General features: G+C 46.5%; 1 protein-coding gene across 2 annotated transcripts in view; it reads left to right on the top strand.

The window, feature by feature from the left end:
• Positions 1 to 16,507, top strand: part of DNAH7 (dynein axonemal heavy chain 7) — a 78,346-nt gene that overhangs the window by 26,364 nt on the left and 35,475 nt on the right. For both annotated transcript variants that reach the window (XM_032965426.2, XM_032965427.2), the window contains exons 25-37: positions 772 to 874; positions 2,813 to 2,940; positions 4,046 to 4,258; positions 5,115 to 5,213; positions 6,636 to 6,884; positions 9,134 to 9,283; positions 11,462 to 11,644; positions 12,578 to 12,754; positions 13,312 to 13,443; positions 13,783 to 14,004; positions 14,594 to 14,791; positions 14,895 to 15,050; positions 16,087 to 16,255. In XM_032965426.2, coding sequence (XP_032821317.2) covers positions 772 to 874; positions 2,813 to 2,940; positions 4,046 to 4,258; positions 5,115 to 5,213; positions 6,636 to 6,884; positions 9,134 to 9,283; positions 11,462 to 11,644; positions 12,578 to 12,754; positions 13,312 to 13,443; positions 13,783 to 14,004; positions 14,594 to 14,791; positions 14,895 to 15,050; positions 16,087 to 16,255 — 2,179 coding nt within the window. The remainder of the gene's footprint in view (positions 1 to 771; positions 875 to 2,812; positions 2,941 to 4,045; positions 4,259 to 5,114; positions 5,214 to 6,635; positions 6,885 to 9,133; positions 9,284 to 11,461; positions 11,645 to 12,577; positions 12,755 to 13,311; positions 13,444 to 13,782; positions 14,005 to 14,593; positions 14,792 to 14,894; positions 15,051 to 16,086; positions 16,256 to 16,507) is intronic.

Raw genomic sequence — 16,507 nt, forward strand, 5'->3', positions numbered from 1 at the left:
TTTTATTTTATACCTACTTTTAGTTTATTTTCTACCTACGTGACTTTACTGAAAGAACCAAAGAGTATGGATTCCTGCAGTCACGAAAGCTTCAAATCAAGATATTAAATAATGATTAGTGATAATTATCCGGCGTTTTTGAAAATCCGGTGGCCCCTTCCCCCTGAAGCTGCCGGATAATCGATGATCTCCTGTAAAAGGTCTTGTTTTCTAGCAAGAGCATTAACTCTTTAAAAAGGTCTTGTTTTCTAGCAAGAGCATTCACTCTTTAACACGCAATTTTTTTTTTTGCAACGAGGTCACATCTCCTGGCTTTCCAGGGTATAGCATTACAGCAAGTAGTTTACATCTGTGTTCCATCTAGACGTGGATTGAAGCTACCCCCCCCACCCCCCTTACATGTGTGGATGTCATCGAGTTGCTCCAGTTTCCTGCCACGATTGTAAACGTTAATGGGGTTGGCCAAACAATATAGGATCACAGAGCTTTGGTTCTGGCTGCCTTTCTGCTCGTCTGTGGTTTCCCCACCCTTCTGTGGGAACGCTGCGCACATTACAAATTCCACAGTATTTGCAACTATTGTATGCATTTGGAACTTCTTTCGCACCGTATGTAGCCAACCGTGCTAATCGTAGGTGCAGTTTGCACGTATGATGCTGTGTATGAATGTACGAAAGTTAACTTAACGAAAGCATTGTTATTGTTATTACAACTTTTGATTGACGTAGAATGTAATCTGCGTGCTGGGGGGGGGGGGGGGGGGGGTTGTAGGGATTGTTGTCGTGCGGCGCGTGGGCCTGCTTCGACGAGTTCAACCGCATCGACCTCGAGGTGCTGTCCGTGGTGGCTCAGCAGATCCTGACCATCCAGAGAGGTGCTGACAGCAGAGTCTGATTAGAGAGACTCACACATCAGGTCCTGACTATCCAGAGAGGTGTTGACACAGCAGAGCCTGACTAGAGAGACTCACACAGCAGATCCTGACTATCCAGAGAGGTGTTGACACAGCAGAGCCTGACTAGAGAGACTCACACAGCAGATCCTGACTATCCAGAGAGGTGTTGACTCAGCAGAGCCTGACTAGAAAGACTCACACATCAGATCCTGACTATCCAGAGAGGTGTTGACACAGCAGAGCGTGACTGGAGAGACTGACACAGCAGATCCTGACTATCCAGAGAGGTGTTGATACAGCAGAGCGTGACTAGAGAGACTGACACAGCAGATCCTGACCATCCAGAGAGGTGTTGACTCAGCAGAGCCTGACTAGAGAGACTCACACAGCAGATCCTGGCCATCCAGAGAGGTGTTGACACAGCAGAGCCTGACTAGAGAGACTGACAGCAGATCCTGACTATCCATAGAGGTGCTGACATAGCAGAGCCTGACTAGAGAGTATCACACAGCAGATCCTGACCATCCAGAGAGATGCTGACACAGCAGAGCGTGACTAGAGAGACTGACACAGCAGATCCTGACCATCCAGAGAGGTGCTGACATAGCAGAGCCTGACTAGAGAGACTCACACAGCAGATCCTGACTATCCAGAGAGGTGCTGACTCAGCAGAGCTTGACTAGAGAGTATCACACAGCAGATCCTGACCATCCAGAGAGGTGCTGACATAGCAGAGCCTGACTAGAGAGACTGACACAGCAGATCCTGACTGTCATGAGCGTTGCTGCATTCTCCATCAACCACAGCCCTGGTTCAAGGTGATGGAACACGTCACTTGAAACACTTGGACAACGAAACAAATCTGAGACCTGTACAGCATCAACGATTTTTTACTGATTAACTCTAATGGTGCAGGTTCAAGATCAGCTGTTTTGAGGTTATTTAATACTTAGTCAAGGTGTGCGTGAGGTCATCTGACCTCACGCACAACTTTGCTAAGTATTAAATGAACATCATGTTGAAGTCCATATTTTAAAACAAAATAAAAATTTTTGTCATTGTAGAGAATATGAGAAACAAAGTATGCAGACAGCACGCCTCGTTCACGTATATGTCCTTCCACTAAAACCCAAATGTACACAATCCATAATCTACACCGCATTATAGATTGAAACCCAGATATTGAACACAGGATCCTAGCAGCGCTGGCTCTGTGCTCTAACATTTCAATATCCCCAAGAGCATCCAGCCACCTCCTATGTACCAATGATGACCGTTAATGGAGTTTCACTGTCCAGCCACACAGAATGTCCAGCCCCATTGCTGCTGACGACGTAGGCTCAATCTTTCACATTGCAATGGGCCCACTCCAAGGTACACTGACTGCAATGAGAGCGCTCACTGTAACGAGCGTACCTTTAGATTCACAATCAACACAAACCGAAACACGAGCAGAACTCTCACACTGTGTACCAGAGCTGTACATTGCACGTACTTTGGGATTATGTTCTTACGGAAGGTCCTAAAGCGGCACAAAAAATAACTGCCTCTCTCATGAGATCAATCATTAGCTTCATTGTGAAGAATAAAAGTGACACTAAATAAACAGACAATACACATCCTTCACATATCTTGTTCTTCTACATAATAAATAAAAGTGGTTTACACATCCCATGAGCCAGACGGCCTTCTGGAAAATCATAATTTAAGCATCGTTGGTTCAACACACGCACACTCTGGACTGGTTTTGACATTCAGTGTCTGATCACCAGAATCAGGATCGCTTGAACCAATGCTGGTAAAACTGGCAGATGTTTATAGGCAAGGAACCCTCTCTATGAAAGGCATGGGTCTTATATATGAATGCAATACTTTATTGGACCGAGAGGTAACGAGGGCTGCATGCGATGGCGGCAGGCATCAACACGGGGTCGGACACGCTGATGTTTGAGGGGACAGAGTTGAAGCTGAACCCCACCTGCGCCGTCTTCATCACCATGAACCCGGGCTACGCTGGCCGCTCTGAGCTGCCTGACAATCTGAAGGTGATACATCGACCTGTCAGGACACTGCGTATTCGGTCGCGTCGTTGTGGAGGATGTATGCAATGAAATGGATAAGCAGACAACAACGCTTCCCTCGTGTTTTTGTCTCTATGTAAAAGAGAAACCTATATTTTTTTGAACATCCCATCAGTCACACGGCCTTCTGGGTTCGGTTTCAACATTGGCTTAAGAAAAGCCTAGCTGCTGATGAGACACTGAATGTTGAAACTGGTCCAGAGTGCGCTTGTGTTGAACCAATGCTACTGAAATTATGCACTCCCAGAAGGCTCTGTGGCTGATGGGATAAGCAAAAAAATACTTTGTTTTTCATGGGGAGGGACAGATACGTGAAGGAGGCGAATTGTCTACTTATTTATTTTCTATCTCTCAGTAGTTGTTTCACAACTAGACCCTCTGCAATGCAATATCATTAAACCATCCCAATCTAAGTGATCTCAAAGTAGCTGTTACAAGTTATGATCATACAATATGTTGTGTGTGTCTAAACGTGTTTCTGGGCAAGGATGAATTTGTTTCGTAAATTTTGAACGTCTAACCTTGTCACTTTCTTGTCCAGAATTTATATAATCCTAAAACAAAATTAAGTGCAATTTACATTCTTAACATGAATCAAATTTTCATGAAAATAATTAATAAAGTTAGTCGAGGTTTGTTACGTTTAAATGTTTTTTTAAATATAGTGTACAATATTCTTCAGTTGTCTTGATGTAACGCAGGCCGGCTTTGCAAAAGGTAGCGATGCTGTTTCATGCGTCGTCACAATGGGTTCGTTCATTACATCCTCCTGATTAATTCTTCTAGGATAAATAAAGATTCGAATTCTGGTGCCAGTGGAAACCGACTGACTATGCGTTGACAACTGCTGTGTAAAGTGGTGGTTACGCAGCAGTGATGTGAGAGCAAGCAATCAACTGCTGAGTTTGTACCTCCACACGGCTTAACTGAGAAACGAGGACGGTGACCCTGTGGACAACGGCGTTTCTGTGGAGGTGCTCCAACTTGAGCTCGCAGGCTTCGTGAAGCAACGGTCAAGCAGGGCCGGTCTCTCGGCCGTCCAACTAAACTCGACGTCTCCGTTTTGCAGGCGCTGTTCCGCACCGTGGCCATGATGGTGCCAGACTACGCCATGATCGCGGAGATCATGCTCTACTCCTTCGGCTTCGTGAGCGCGCGGCCGCTGTCGGTGAAGATCGTCGCCACCTACCGCCTCTGCTCAGAGCAGCTGTCGTCGCAGCACCACTACGACTACGGCATGCGCGCCGTCAAGTCGGTGCTCACTGCCGCTGGGAACCTCAAGGTAATGCGCACCCCGGCCTCTGCTGAGCGTGCGTCACGTGGGCAGGTCCTGAAAGCGGAGCACGCTGTGTGCGATTCGGCCTGAGTGGCTCGGCGACAGAGTGGGCGGCTCTCAATTGGAAGGTCGCGAGTTCAAACTCCTGGTTGGGGGTTGACTTGGCCCATTATCCCCCCCTCTGGAGTTAATCAAATGAAACCACTTTGTGGGGAAAATCAATCGCAGTTGTCCTATGGAGAGACAACTTATATGTAATGAGTCAAATGCTCTGCTGCAGGTTGATTTATATTTAACACACGAAGGTCATGTATTGTTGTGGGCACTGTTAATCTCCTATTCACAGCACTGATTGTGAGCCATGTGCTTTGATCATTGTTCCGTGCACCTGGTTTAAACATCATCATCAGCCTTGATTAATCCACTGCTGGATGAAAGCCTCCCTAAGCCACTGTGACTTCTCATGATCTTGCGTTCCAACAATCAATCCAGCACATATACAAGAGCTGATTTAATCGCTCCGTCTCCTCGGAGTACATCCTTTCTGATGCATTCCATTCCTTGGTTTTCTTGACCTTCGTCCATGGTTCCCTCTAGCCACGCCATGTCCTGCCCAAGCCCACTTTTCTTGAGTGTGGGTGATGTCAATAACCTGTGCACGTTCTCTCCTCCACGAGTTCCTCTTAATGTATCTCAGTGTAATTCCTTCTTTGCGCACTTCTCTTGTATTTTGCGTGAATGACCGTGTTTGTGAGCCATGTCATAGCACGTAGTATGCGCTGAATTCAACCGTCTTGTTTAGGCACATTGGTGCAAACATATATCATGTGTCGAGTGAACTCTGAGTCTTGTTGTTCTGCAGCTGAAGTATCCGAGTGAAAACGAGGACATCCTGATGCTGCGTTCTATCGTTGATGTCAACCTACCAAAGTTTCTGGCCCACGACCTCCCTCTATTTGAGGTTTGTGAATCCACAATTAAGGACAATGTTGAATACACACTCCAGTTGTGAATACATACTTTGATTGCTGGTGTGAATTTATGGTTACTATGCAAATACATATATTGTTTAATATAGTTGCTGAGCACAAGCCCGAAGCCCAGAACATCAAGTGGCCAGCACTATCAGATTAGCACAGTTGGCTACGTATAGTGCGAAAGAAGTTCAACATACATACTGTAGTGTCTTCAAATATAACTCGGACTGACACGTTGTAACAAGTCACCTGCTTACACTTTATTCACCTATTTTTGCACCAGTTGTAGGCACTCCTATCACTATCTATACGGTCACTTCTTGTTAACCTGTTCCCCACTCTTATCTACTTTACACGTCACTTAACATGCACACAGCAGCTCCGCTCACACAGCAGCTTTTCTACACAGAGGCTTCGCATACAGCGCCTCAGCAGCTTCTCCACACAGAGGCTTCGCATACAGCGCCTCAGCACCCAGCAGCTTCTCACACTTCACCGCTGCCCTTGCCTACACTCCCTCAGACCCACTCACTCGCCTGTCCCGAGAGGGGGGGATCAACCATCACCCGCCCGGTGGCGGCTCGTGAGGGTTGATGTCGCGTTGACGGCTTGAGCAACAACTGATCCCGCTCCGCTCACAAACACGTCCTTATGTCCTCCTGCCAATTATCCTAGAGCTCTCGTGTGTCTCTTTAAGGCGAGCCAGGCTGGTGCCTGTCAGCCTATTAATCAACAATACCTCCGCTGTCAGCGTGCACAACCGGCCGGCCCGGTTTGCACCCGCTTAGCCCCCTTAATTATGTGGCGGTGCAAGCCGAACGTTGCACACGCGCGCGCCTGTTTGCCCTCGGTTGCTCTCGGTTAACAGTGCGCACTGCGTATTTCACTACACTGCACATACATACAACATTAAAAGTAACAATTCTTTAAGAATGTCAGTTAAGAGATTAAAAAAACATTACACGCACTATTCAAAATAACGAGTGAGTAAAGGGCCATCAATCGTGCAGACCTCATTTGTGCGGTGGTGATTATGAGAGGCCTGTTTAACTGTTAATATCTACATGACCCCTTTCGCTGGTATCAAAATGATGAAACAAAGAATAGGCGTATACCCGTTTTGGCAAGAATACAGGTGTTAAAGTGTTCAATCACCAAGACACCTATTGCATGGCATCAAGTCTGCATTAACGACGCATGCTTCTGGTAAAACATACATGGATACAAACATGCTTTGATAATAATGTATGAATTGTCCTTCAAACTGATTGGCCTACACCAGAGACAGCCTCCTTTATGGCCTTGTCTCACCAGTGTTAGACCAGAGAACACCAAAAGGCGAACATCACAAAGATAATGCAAATATCAAAGTATTAATATCTATTTTTTATACGTATTTCCAACAGGGCATTACATCTGATCTATTTCCTGGTGTCAAGCTACCGAAGCCAGACTATGTGGTCTTGCTGGAAGCCATCAAGGAAAACTGTGAGAAGATGAACCTGCAGATGACGGATTTTTTTGCCGAGAAAATCTTGCAAATTTATGAGATGATGATCGTCCGTCACGGCTTCATGATTGTCGGCGAGCCATTTGGAGGAAAAACATGCGCTTACCGTGTTCTGGCTGCGGCCTTGGGAGATATCTGTGAAAAGGTGAGATTCTTGAGAGATATCTGTGAATAGGTGAGATCCTTGGGAGATATCTGTGAAAAGGTGAGATTCTTGGGAGATATCTTTTAAAAGGTGAGATCCTTGGGAGATATCTGTGCAAAGGTGAGATCCTTGGGAGATATCTGTGAAAAAGTGAGATTCTTGGGAGATATCTGTCAAAAGGTGAGATCCTTGGGAGATATCTTTGAAAAGGTGAGTTCTTTGATCTTGTGTGCCGGTCAAATCGCCTTTGAGAAAAAGAGCTTCTTAACTCAAAGGGCCTTACTCGGGAAATACATTTCTGAAACTTCTGATCCTGACGAATTCACTTCTTCTGTTTTATGGCACAGAAAAACGTTGCCACATTGTAAACCGCTGTTTATTACTTCAATCCTCATTACATTTCACTCTCACAGCAGCCACAGTACATTCTACATGAACTGGCGCTGTTCGTTCATTAATATTTCCTGTATGTATATCTGTATTTTGACTGAGCGTGATATTGCATAAAGGCACAAACTGCATAAACTAGACATTTTTATGTTTATGTACACATCATTAAGAACTTGCGGTGTGTGTGTGTCAATTGCAAACCTTGCAAGCGAAACTTTGATCTCAAGGGATTATCCAGGTGGAATATATACATAAGGAATATATTTTGTGAAGTGACTGCATATGCAGCACAAATGTTACAGCATGATAATAAACGCAAGAGTGGAGAGATACATGAGAATAGGTTTTCCCATTTTTTCTGGCAACAAAACAGGTGTTAAGATGTGAAAATACCAAACTGAAACCTTTTAAATGGAATCATGTCTGCATAAACCACAATACTTGTGGTCAGAATGCAAACAAAAAAACATACTCTGATAATATATGTGTAGTGCCGTGAATTCACTCGGACGACAACCGTCTCTTTTTCCGCCGTCACTTTTATTCCATCGTTCCGTACACACAGTAATTCTCTCCGTGCTCCGCCAACTCGTACACTCCGATTTACTTCAGCATCGTCCGTGCATCCCCTTCCACACACAGTGTTTCTTCGCCTATCTCTTCACACACAGTGTCTTCCCTTCCACACACAGTGGTTCATCTTCTATCTCTTCCACACACAGTGGTTCGTCTTCTATCTCCTCACACACAGTATCGCCGCTATCTCTTCACACGCAGTGACTTCCCTTCCACACACAGTGGTTCGTCTTCTATCTCCTCACACACAGTAACGCCGCTATCTCTTCACACGCAGTGACTTCCCTTCCACACACAGTGGTTTGTCTTCTATCTCCTCACACACAGTATTGCCGCTATCTCTTCACATGCAGTGACTTCCATCTATTCACACACAGTGACTCTATCTCCGCTAACGGTGACTCTCCCTATCGCTATTTACTGTCTTTGGGGTCCGGCTCTCTATCTATTCTTCCCTAACATTTCCAGCTGTCTTCTTCGTATCTCTTCACATCTCGCCAACAACTGCCCAGCAACAACTGCCCAGCAACAACTCTCCAGTAACAACTCCCCAGCAACAACTCCCCAGCAACAACTCCCCAGCAGCAACTCTCCAACAGCAACTCCCCAACAGCAACTCCCCTCCGTTCAAACCACCTCGCGTTTTATCCCCTCTCGCATTACCCTTAATTCATTGCCACGTGGCTCGCTGGCCGTTTCCCGCCAGCCCGCACCTGTCCCCTTCATCAGACATTCAGACGCCACCACTTAACGCTAACAGCCTCTCGACCAATCACAGCCCTCGTGCCACGATTCCCTTAATTACTTGGGTTTGTTTACGCCACTCGCGACTCGACCACCTGTTCGACCTCGTGTGACCCGTTCTCCTTGTCTGTCTGTATGTACTGTATATGGCCAATTCCTATGCGCATTATCTACTCCACTACATATGCATTGTCTTTGAAACTGATTGGTCCACACCAGAGACAGCTTTCTTTTGAGCCTAGTCTCAAAACGGTGTTAGACCAGAGGATGAGCCTTTTAGGCTCAAAAGAAGCTGTCTCTGGTGTGGACCAATCAGTTTTTTTTTGCATTCTGACCACAAGTATTGTGGTTAATACAGACATGATTCCTTGTGAAAGGTTTCAGTTTGGTGTTTTAACATCTTAACACCTGTTTTGTTGCCAGAAAAAAGGAGAAAACCTATTCTCATATTTGGTACTGGCAAAGGAGGTCCCATGATGGAGAGATACATTTTAACTGTGTTGGTGGAATGTGTTTCTTAAATGTGGTGTCGTTTACAGGCATTGATGGCAGAGAACAAAGTGCAGATCACAGTTCTCAATCCTAAGGCGATCACCATGGGGCAGCTGTACGGGCAGTTTGACGCCATCTCCCACGAGTGGTCCGATGGTGTCTTGGCCGTCAGCTACCGAGCCTTCGCCACATCTACTGTATGGCTTGGAATTAACGCACCCACACAAATACAGACTTTCGGCAAACGTACAGGCGCACTCGGCAGTATACCAACGTCAATGTGGTGACACGGCCCAGTGTACTAGGGTCAACATGGTCACACGGCCCAGTGTACCAGGGTCAACATGGTGACATTGCCCAGTATACCAGGGTCAACATAGTGACATTGCCCAGTATATCAGGGTCAACATGGTGACATGGCCTAGTATATCAGGGTCAACATGGTGACATGGCCTAGTATACCAGGGTCAACATGGTGACATGGCCCAGTATACCAGGGTCAACATGGTGACATTGCCCAGTATACCAGGGTCAACATGGTGACATGGCCCAGTATATCAGGGTCAACATGGTGACATTGCCCAGTATACCAGGGTCAACATGGTGACATTGCCCAGTATACCAGGGTCAACATGGTGACATGGCCTAGTATACCAGGGTCAACATGGTGACATGGCCTAGTATACCAGGGTCAACATGGTGACATGGCCTAGTATACCAGGGTCAACATGGTGACATTGCCCAGTATACCAGGGTCAACATGGTGACATGGCCCAGTATATCAAGGTCAACATGGTGACATTGCCCAGTATACCAGGGTCAACATGGTGACATTGCCCAGTATACCAGGGTCAACATGGTGACATTGCCCAGTATACCAGGGTCAACATGGTGACATGGCCTAGTATACCAGGGTCAACATGGTGATATGGCCCAGTATACCAGGGTCAACATGGTGACATGGCCCAGTATATCAGGGTCAACATGGTGACATGGCCTAGTATACCAGGGTCAACATGGTGACACGGCCCACTGTACCAGGGTCAACATAGTGACATGGCCCAGTATACCAGGGTCAACATGGTGACATGGCCTAGTATACCAGAGTCAACATGGTGACATGGCCCAGTATACCAGGGTCAACATGGTGACATGGCCTAGTATACCAGGGTCAACATGGTGACATGGCCTAGTATACCAGGGTCAACATGGTGACATGGCCCAGTATACCAGGGTCAACATGGTGACATAGCTCAGTATACCAGGGTCAACATGGTGACATGGCCCAGTATACCAGGGTCAACATGGTGACATTGCCCAGTATACCAGGGTCAACATGGTGACATGGCCTAGTATACTAGGGTCAACATGGTGACATGGCCCAGTAGTAGCGCGTTCACTGCTCGTTGCAGAGGTTCACGGTTTGAATCCGGCAGGCCGCCCTGGTCAATGCTGCGGGTGTATTAAACGTAAACTACTCGGCACCGTCTGCTTCCCAGTGGACGTTAAAGATTCCTTGATGTCGTCTGAAGAAGAGTAGGCTATTGTGTGCCAGCGTCACTGACACATTTTTACCAAATACTCACAAATTACTTAATTAGGAAACACATAGCAACATTAAATTCAGTCGTGATTTAAGCCACTTGTGAGGAACTTTATTGGTCACAGTTTGAGCAATACATTAGAACATGTAAATAATATCTTTGTAAACGTGACCACCTGGTCGGGTGATGGACGGTTAATGACGTGAATGTTGGCATCAAGCTACCACCACGACGTGGCCTAATCATAAAACAAATATTGATCACATGAACCGCATCGCAAGATCTCCCGCCTACGGTGAAAAACATCAGCAGGACCCTCCTGGGTAAACATCAACAACGGTAAAGACAAAGTGCCTTACAGAGCTTTAGGAACATTTCGCTGAGCCAGGATTGCATGGGCCATCAACCATGGTTGTGCACTTTGACAAGCGAAATAACAATATTGTCGGACACACGTACACCATCCTTCTGATACATTTTCACAAACAAAAGTTATTCAACAAATATGAACCTTATTGCCGTACATGTGCAGAATATTATTATCGACGTGCATAATCATAACTGTTTTTTTAAAAATAAATCATTTTTACTGATCCAACAACGGTTGGGGGAGGGGGTGTACAACTTCCGCAACAGGTGAGCGGTGCATAGCGGGATAGCCGGCTCGGACAGACAACCAACGCAGACGTGTAGGACCATAGCATTATGTGGTACGTGCGTCAGATCCCTTTTCGCCGGGAAAGGAATGGAGAAAGAGGGGGGGGAGTCAATCTCATTTCAAGTTCAATCAAGTAAATCATAACTCTGTTTTGATGTCGGCCATGTGCTTAGAGCCCAGACAGGAAGTGGCTGGTGTTCGATGGACCCGTCGACGCCGTGTGGATTGAGAACATGAACACGGTGCTGGATGACAACAAGAAGCTGTGTCTCATGAGCGGAGAGATCATCCAGCTGGCATCAACCACCAACCTCATATTTGAACCAATGGACCTCGAAGTAGCGTCGCCCGCGACCGTGAGTACACGGTTGGGCCCGGCGCTCACTGTTCATGCGTTGAAGAGTCACTGCGAATGCCTCAGCTTATCTGCTGATTCTCTGGCAGTGGCGGGTTTTAACAACACATACATTTAAGCGATCTAACCCAAAAGAAAACCTCTTATGCACTAAAAGTAATAACAAAGAGAAGACATGGAATGTGCCTGCGAGTGCCTACGCTGCCATGCCATACATCAGGCTGCTTCTATACAACGGTGTTGAGCAGCTGCAATTATCCCTTTGTATGCCAGGTCAATATAAGCAATAAAGCAACTGTCCCCCACGTGTGCAAAGCAGACATAATAATGATACTCTTTGGTCCTTTCGGTAAAGTCACGTAGGTATAAAATAAAATAAATCACGACGTTTCGTGCGCAACACAAGCATCCATCATCAGGTGGGAAAGCATGGTCTGCTGCTGAGGCAGACTGTTTTAAAAGGTTGAACAGTCTGCCTCAGCAGCAGACCACGCTTTCCCACCTGATGATGGACGCTTGTGTTGCACCCGAAACGTCGTGATTTATTTTATTTTATACCTACGTGACTTTACCGAAAGAACCAAAGAGTATGGATTCCTGCAGGCATGAAAGCTTCAAATCAATAATAATGTTATTTATTACTTCTTTAACCAGGAAATGCACACTGAACCCAAAGACTAATTTACAGAAGCATCCTGCTACATGGGGATGTTTGGCCAACATCAGGGACATTGTACTATATGTGTATAGTTATGGAGAGAGACTGTTGAACCCTAAGGAAACCCACGCAGAACACGGGGATAATATACAAACTCCACACAGAAAGGCACGCCAGTCGGGAATTTAAATCAAGGTCTTCTCGCTCTGAGGAACGAGTGTTTGCCGCCGCGCCACCCCGCCGCTCTAGGCTGACGCCGTGTCTGTTGGGTGGCAGGTGTCCCGCTGTGGCATGATTTACATGGAGCCCCACATCCTGGGCTGGAGGCCTCTGCTCACCTCCTGGCTGAATGCCAGGCCGCCACCGCTAAGCGCCCCACACAAGGCCCTCATCTGCGCTCTCTTCGAGCGCTTGGTCCCCTGCTGCTTACAGTTTGTGCGGAAATCCACAAAGGTTTGTGCGTTCCCATCAATCGCGCTTGTACTTATGGTAACACGATGTTTACGTTGCTACGTTTGATATACAATTGGTAAGGTATATCTTTCAAACTTTTTAGAACACATTTGAAGAGGTAAAAGGTTCGTGATTACACAACTGATCTGGCCAGGAGGCTCAGGGGTAGAGCAAGTGGCTCACAATTTTAAGGTTGCGATTTCAAATAGCAGTGGGGGGTAGACTCAGCCCATCATCCCTCCCTTCGGAGTTTCTAAAATCAGTAACTCTCTATGGGGAAGTCAACAGTAGTTGTTCTACAGATAAACTCACCCCTGCCGTAGAAATGTGGGATTTTCACCACTAGATCAAGGCTGTAAACAAGAGATGAGCACTGCCTCGATCCTCCTTTGAGCAAGAAATCGCCTTGACAATATTTTATATTTCAGTAAATGTACTTTAAACTGCTTAAATCATAAACTAGTTCTGTTGATTTTGTAAATGCACCAGGTAAGTTGAATGGAATTGTATAATTTATGGCTCCTGCCTATGTTTGTTCTGAACTCTGTTTTCTGCAGGAGCTCTCCCCAACGTCAGATACAAACCTGGTTTGTTCGCTTATGAATCTCATGGACTGTCAGATGGATGACTTTCATGATGAGACCAAGATAAAGGCCATGGATGACCGAGATGTCTCTGCTTGGATTGAGGTATACCGTGAGAACGTGGACCCTGCACGTCATGGCGTATTTTCTCAGCCACAAACGGCCCACTGACGCAGCACGTATGAACGCCTCTCTCTCTCATCTGTCATCATCTCTCATCTGGTATCTTGTGTACGCGGCTGTGTGATCTCCTGCGCCCTTGGCATCCTGTGCGTTTGTGAAGACGTGCGTAGATCTGCTCTTATTTGTCTGACCTGTTGTTACCATTGCCGGCCGACATCGAAAATTAGCTTCTTAGCTCAATGGGCTTTACACGAGGAAATAAACTTCTTAACGTCGCCTATAATCCCCCGTGCGTGTGTTCCCCTCATCTCCATACTGCAGGGCATTTTCCTGTTCTCCCTCGTGTGGTCCGTGGGGGCGAGCTGCTCCACGCACGGACAGGTGCTGTTTGACCAGCTGCTGCGCGAGCTTATGTCAGGACCGCTGAGCGCTGACACCAGCAAGCGCTTCCACCTCTCAGAGAATGTGGAGCCACCGGCAGAGCCCTTCAGCGTCCCGTTCCCCGCAGCCGGCTCCGTCTACGAGTACCGCTTCATCCAGGAGGTGCGCGAGCACTTCAGGCCATTCGCTGCCATTGTAAAATGCATGTGGCTTGCTTTTTAAAGATTGTAAAGTTAGTTTTTTTGGCTTTGGAATGCTTGTAACTTAAAGATTTTAAACCTCTTATTAAAAGTGCGGCATTACATAGTCTCATACACCGAGGCCGTGAGATGTGAACCTTCTCCAGGATGGTAGACGTTGATGTGCAATTTTCTAGTAGATGGCTTACAGACATTGGTATTGTTACTTTGTCATTTCATCTAGCACTGTTCATGCCCAATATCTGTGTACACACAAGTTTATGGCACTTGCTTCATTACATTTATTTTGTCGTACCAGGTGAGAACGCAAGTGAACAGGATAGTCTCATTTACAACAGTGACATGGCTCACAAAATGATAAAAGCATAAAAGATAAAAAAGTACAACCATCAATACAATTTAAATCATGGCAAGCAAAAAAACATTAATTGTTTAACCTGATTCGACACCCTTGTCTGGGTTTTGTGAGAGATTCACACTGTGGCAGCGTATGAGAGGATGATGACGCTGCTGCTGCTGCTGCTGCTGTGTTGTCGATGGTGCATCTCCAGGGCAAGGGACGGTGGGAATTGTGGACTGAAGCCCTGAGCTTAGCTCCACCGATCCCACGAGATATGAACTTCAACGACATCATCGTGCCCACCCTCGACACCATCCGCTTCACTGCGCTCATGGAGATGCTGGTGACGCACCAGAAGCCGGTCCTCTTCGTCGGTCCGACCGGTACCGGGAAAAGTGTTTACATAACCGTACGTGCAGCGCACGTCAAATGCCACCAGTTACTGTCAGTCAAAGTTACTGGTTGTAATTATTCAGTTCTTCAACCCACGCATGTGCATTCTATCCGTTTAGAATTTCTTGCTCAAGCATTTGGACAAGAACACGTACAAGCCCTTGACTATCAACTTCTCAGCTCAGACAACCGCCGCCCAGACGCAGAACATAATCATGGGAAAACTGGACCGGCGCCGCAAAGGAGTCTATGGCCCGGCACAGGGCAAGCGAATGGTGAGGGTGCCCATTGCATCTTCACTCTGTGAGCCAGAAACACGATCGCCCTCTTTCAGATGACTCATGCCTCACACACTGACTCCAGTCTCCTTGTAACGCATGCCCTTTCTACGTCATATACTGCTACATCTTGCTATCCGCAGAATCCGTTTGAGTGCGTAATTTTGTTTATGACGCAGATTACAGAGTTTGAATTCGACCAGAGATCCTTCAGCTTTGACGCTCTGCAAGGCTGTGGGAAGTGGTCTGCAGAACTTGCAGATGTTACGGTTTCATTCCCAAAACACCACAAATGTTTAATCTAGATTTGAAGTTTTCGTGACTGCAGGGATCCAAGTCACGTAGGTATAAAATTTATTTTATTTTATACCTTCGTGACTTTACCGAAAGAACCAAAGAGTGCCACAAATATTCTTGGTTCTTTCGGTAAAGTCACGTAGAAGGGAAACAATAAAATAATACATTTTCTTGCTGTGGTTTTCACACCTGATGATGATTGCTTGTGTTGCAGTCGAAACGTCGTGATAATTTTATTGTTTTATATTTTTATTATTTTATTGTTTCCTTTCTATGTGACTTTACTGAAAGAACCAAGAATATGAATCCCTGCAGTCACGAAAGCTTTAAATCAAAAAGTACTACAAATGTTTATTGCCCATTCTACAACTCGTAGCATCAGCCATCTCATTAATTTGAGTCTATAAAAAGTTAGTCGTTTTTATGGCTGTCCACGAATGTGTCGTGAGGTGTCAGAGTGGCCCATAGATCCAGAAACCATGGGAACCGCTGGCTTCGGTGGTTTCTCTCTTTAGAGTCTCCCTTGTGAGGCACCGAAGTGATGTAGCTATGCTGTTTCTGCTGACTGCCCAGCTATGGCATCTCCTTCTGTTCTCAAGACCAAATCAAGTTCCATTATGTGGTCACCATCAGCAGTTAAAACTGTGGCATTTTGTGAAAAATAACCACTGGTATAACCGCTGATATGCAGAATGTAGGCCTTGATTCTGAGCGCAGCAATGTCACCTGCACGCAGGTTTTGTTTGTGGATGATGTGAACATGCCAGCAAGAGAGGAATACGGAGCACAGCCACCTGTTGAGCTCCTGCGCCAGTGGTTGGACCACTCCAACTGGTACGACCTCAAGGACTGCTCCATGATCAAACTGGAAAACGTCCAAATCCTCGGGGCAATGGGACCACCAGGTTCGTCTTTGTGGTGTTTCCAGCGACCCGTAGAGGTTAAGCTGGGGCCCTGCGCCATCGCTCGCTCACGCCGCTGCTGGCGGCAGGGCCTCCACCAGAGCGAACGCTCGAGGGCATTTTGTCTACTCCACGTTGACCAGACGTGTTGGTACCGACACTTTACCCCACCACAAGCGACATTTACTTTTCCACTGCGTATCGCGACTCATACGCCGAGCAACTTGGACGCGAATCCTTCGCTCCGTGATGCCA

Source organism: Petromyzon marinus, chromosome 34 (assembly GCF_048934315.1).
Source record: "Petromyzon marinus isolate PM22_M1 ecotype Great Lakes invasive population chromosome 34, UKy_Petmar_22M1.pri1.0, whole genome shotgun sequence".
Taxonomy (NCBI): Eukaryota; Metazoa; Chordata; class Hyperoartia; order Petromyzontiformes; family Petromyzontidae; genus Petromyzon; species Petromyzon marinus.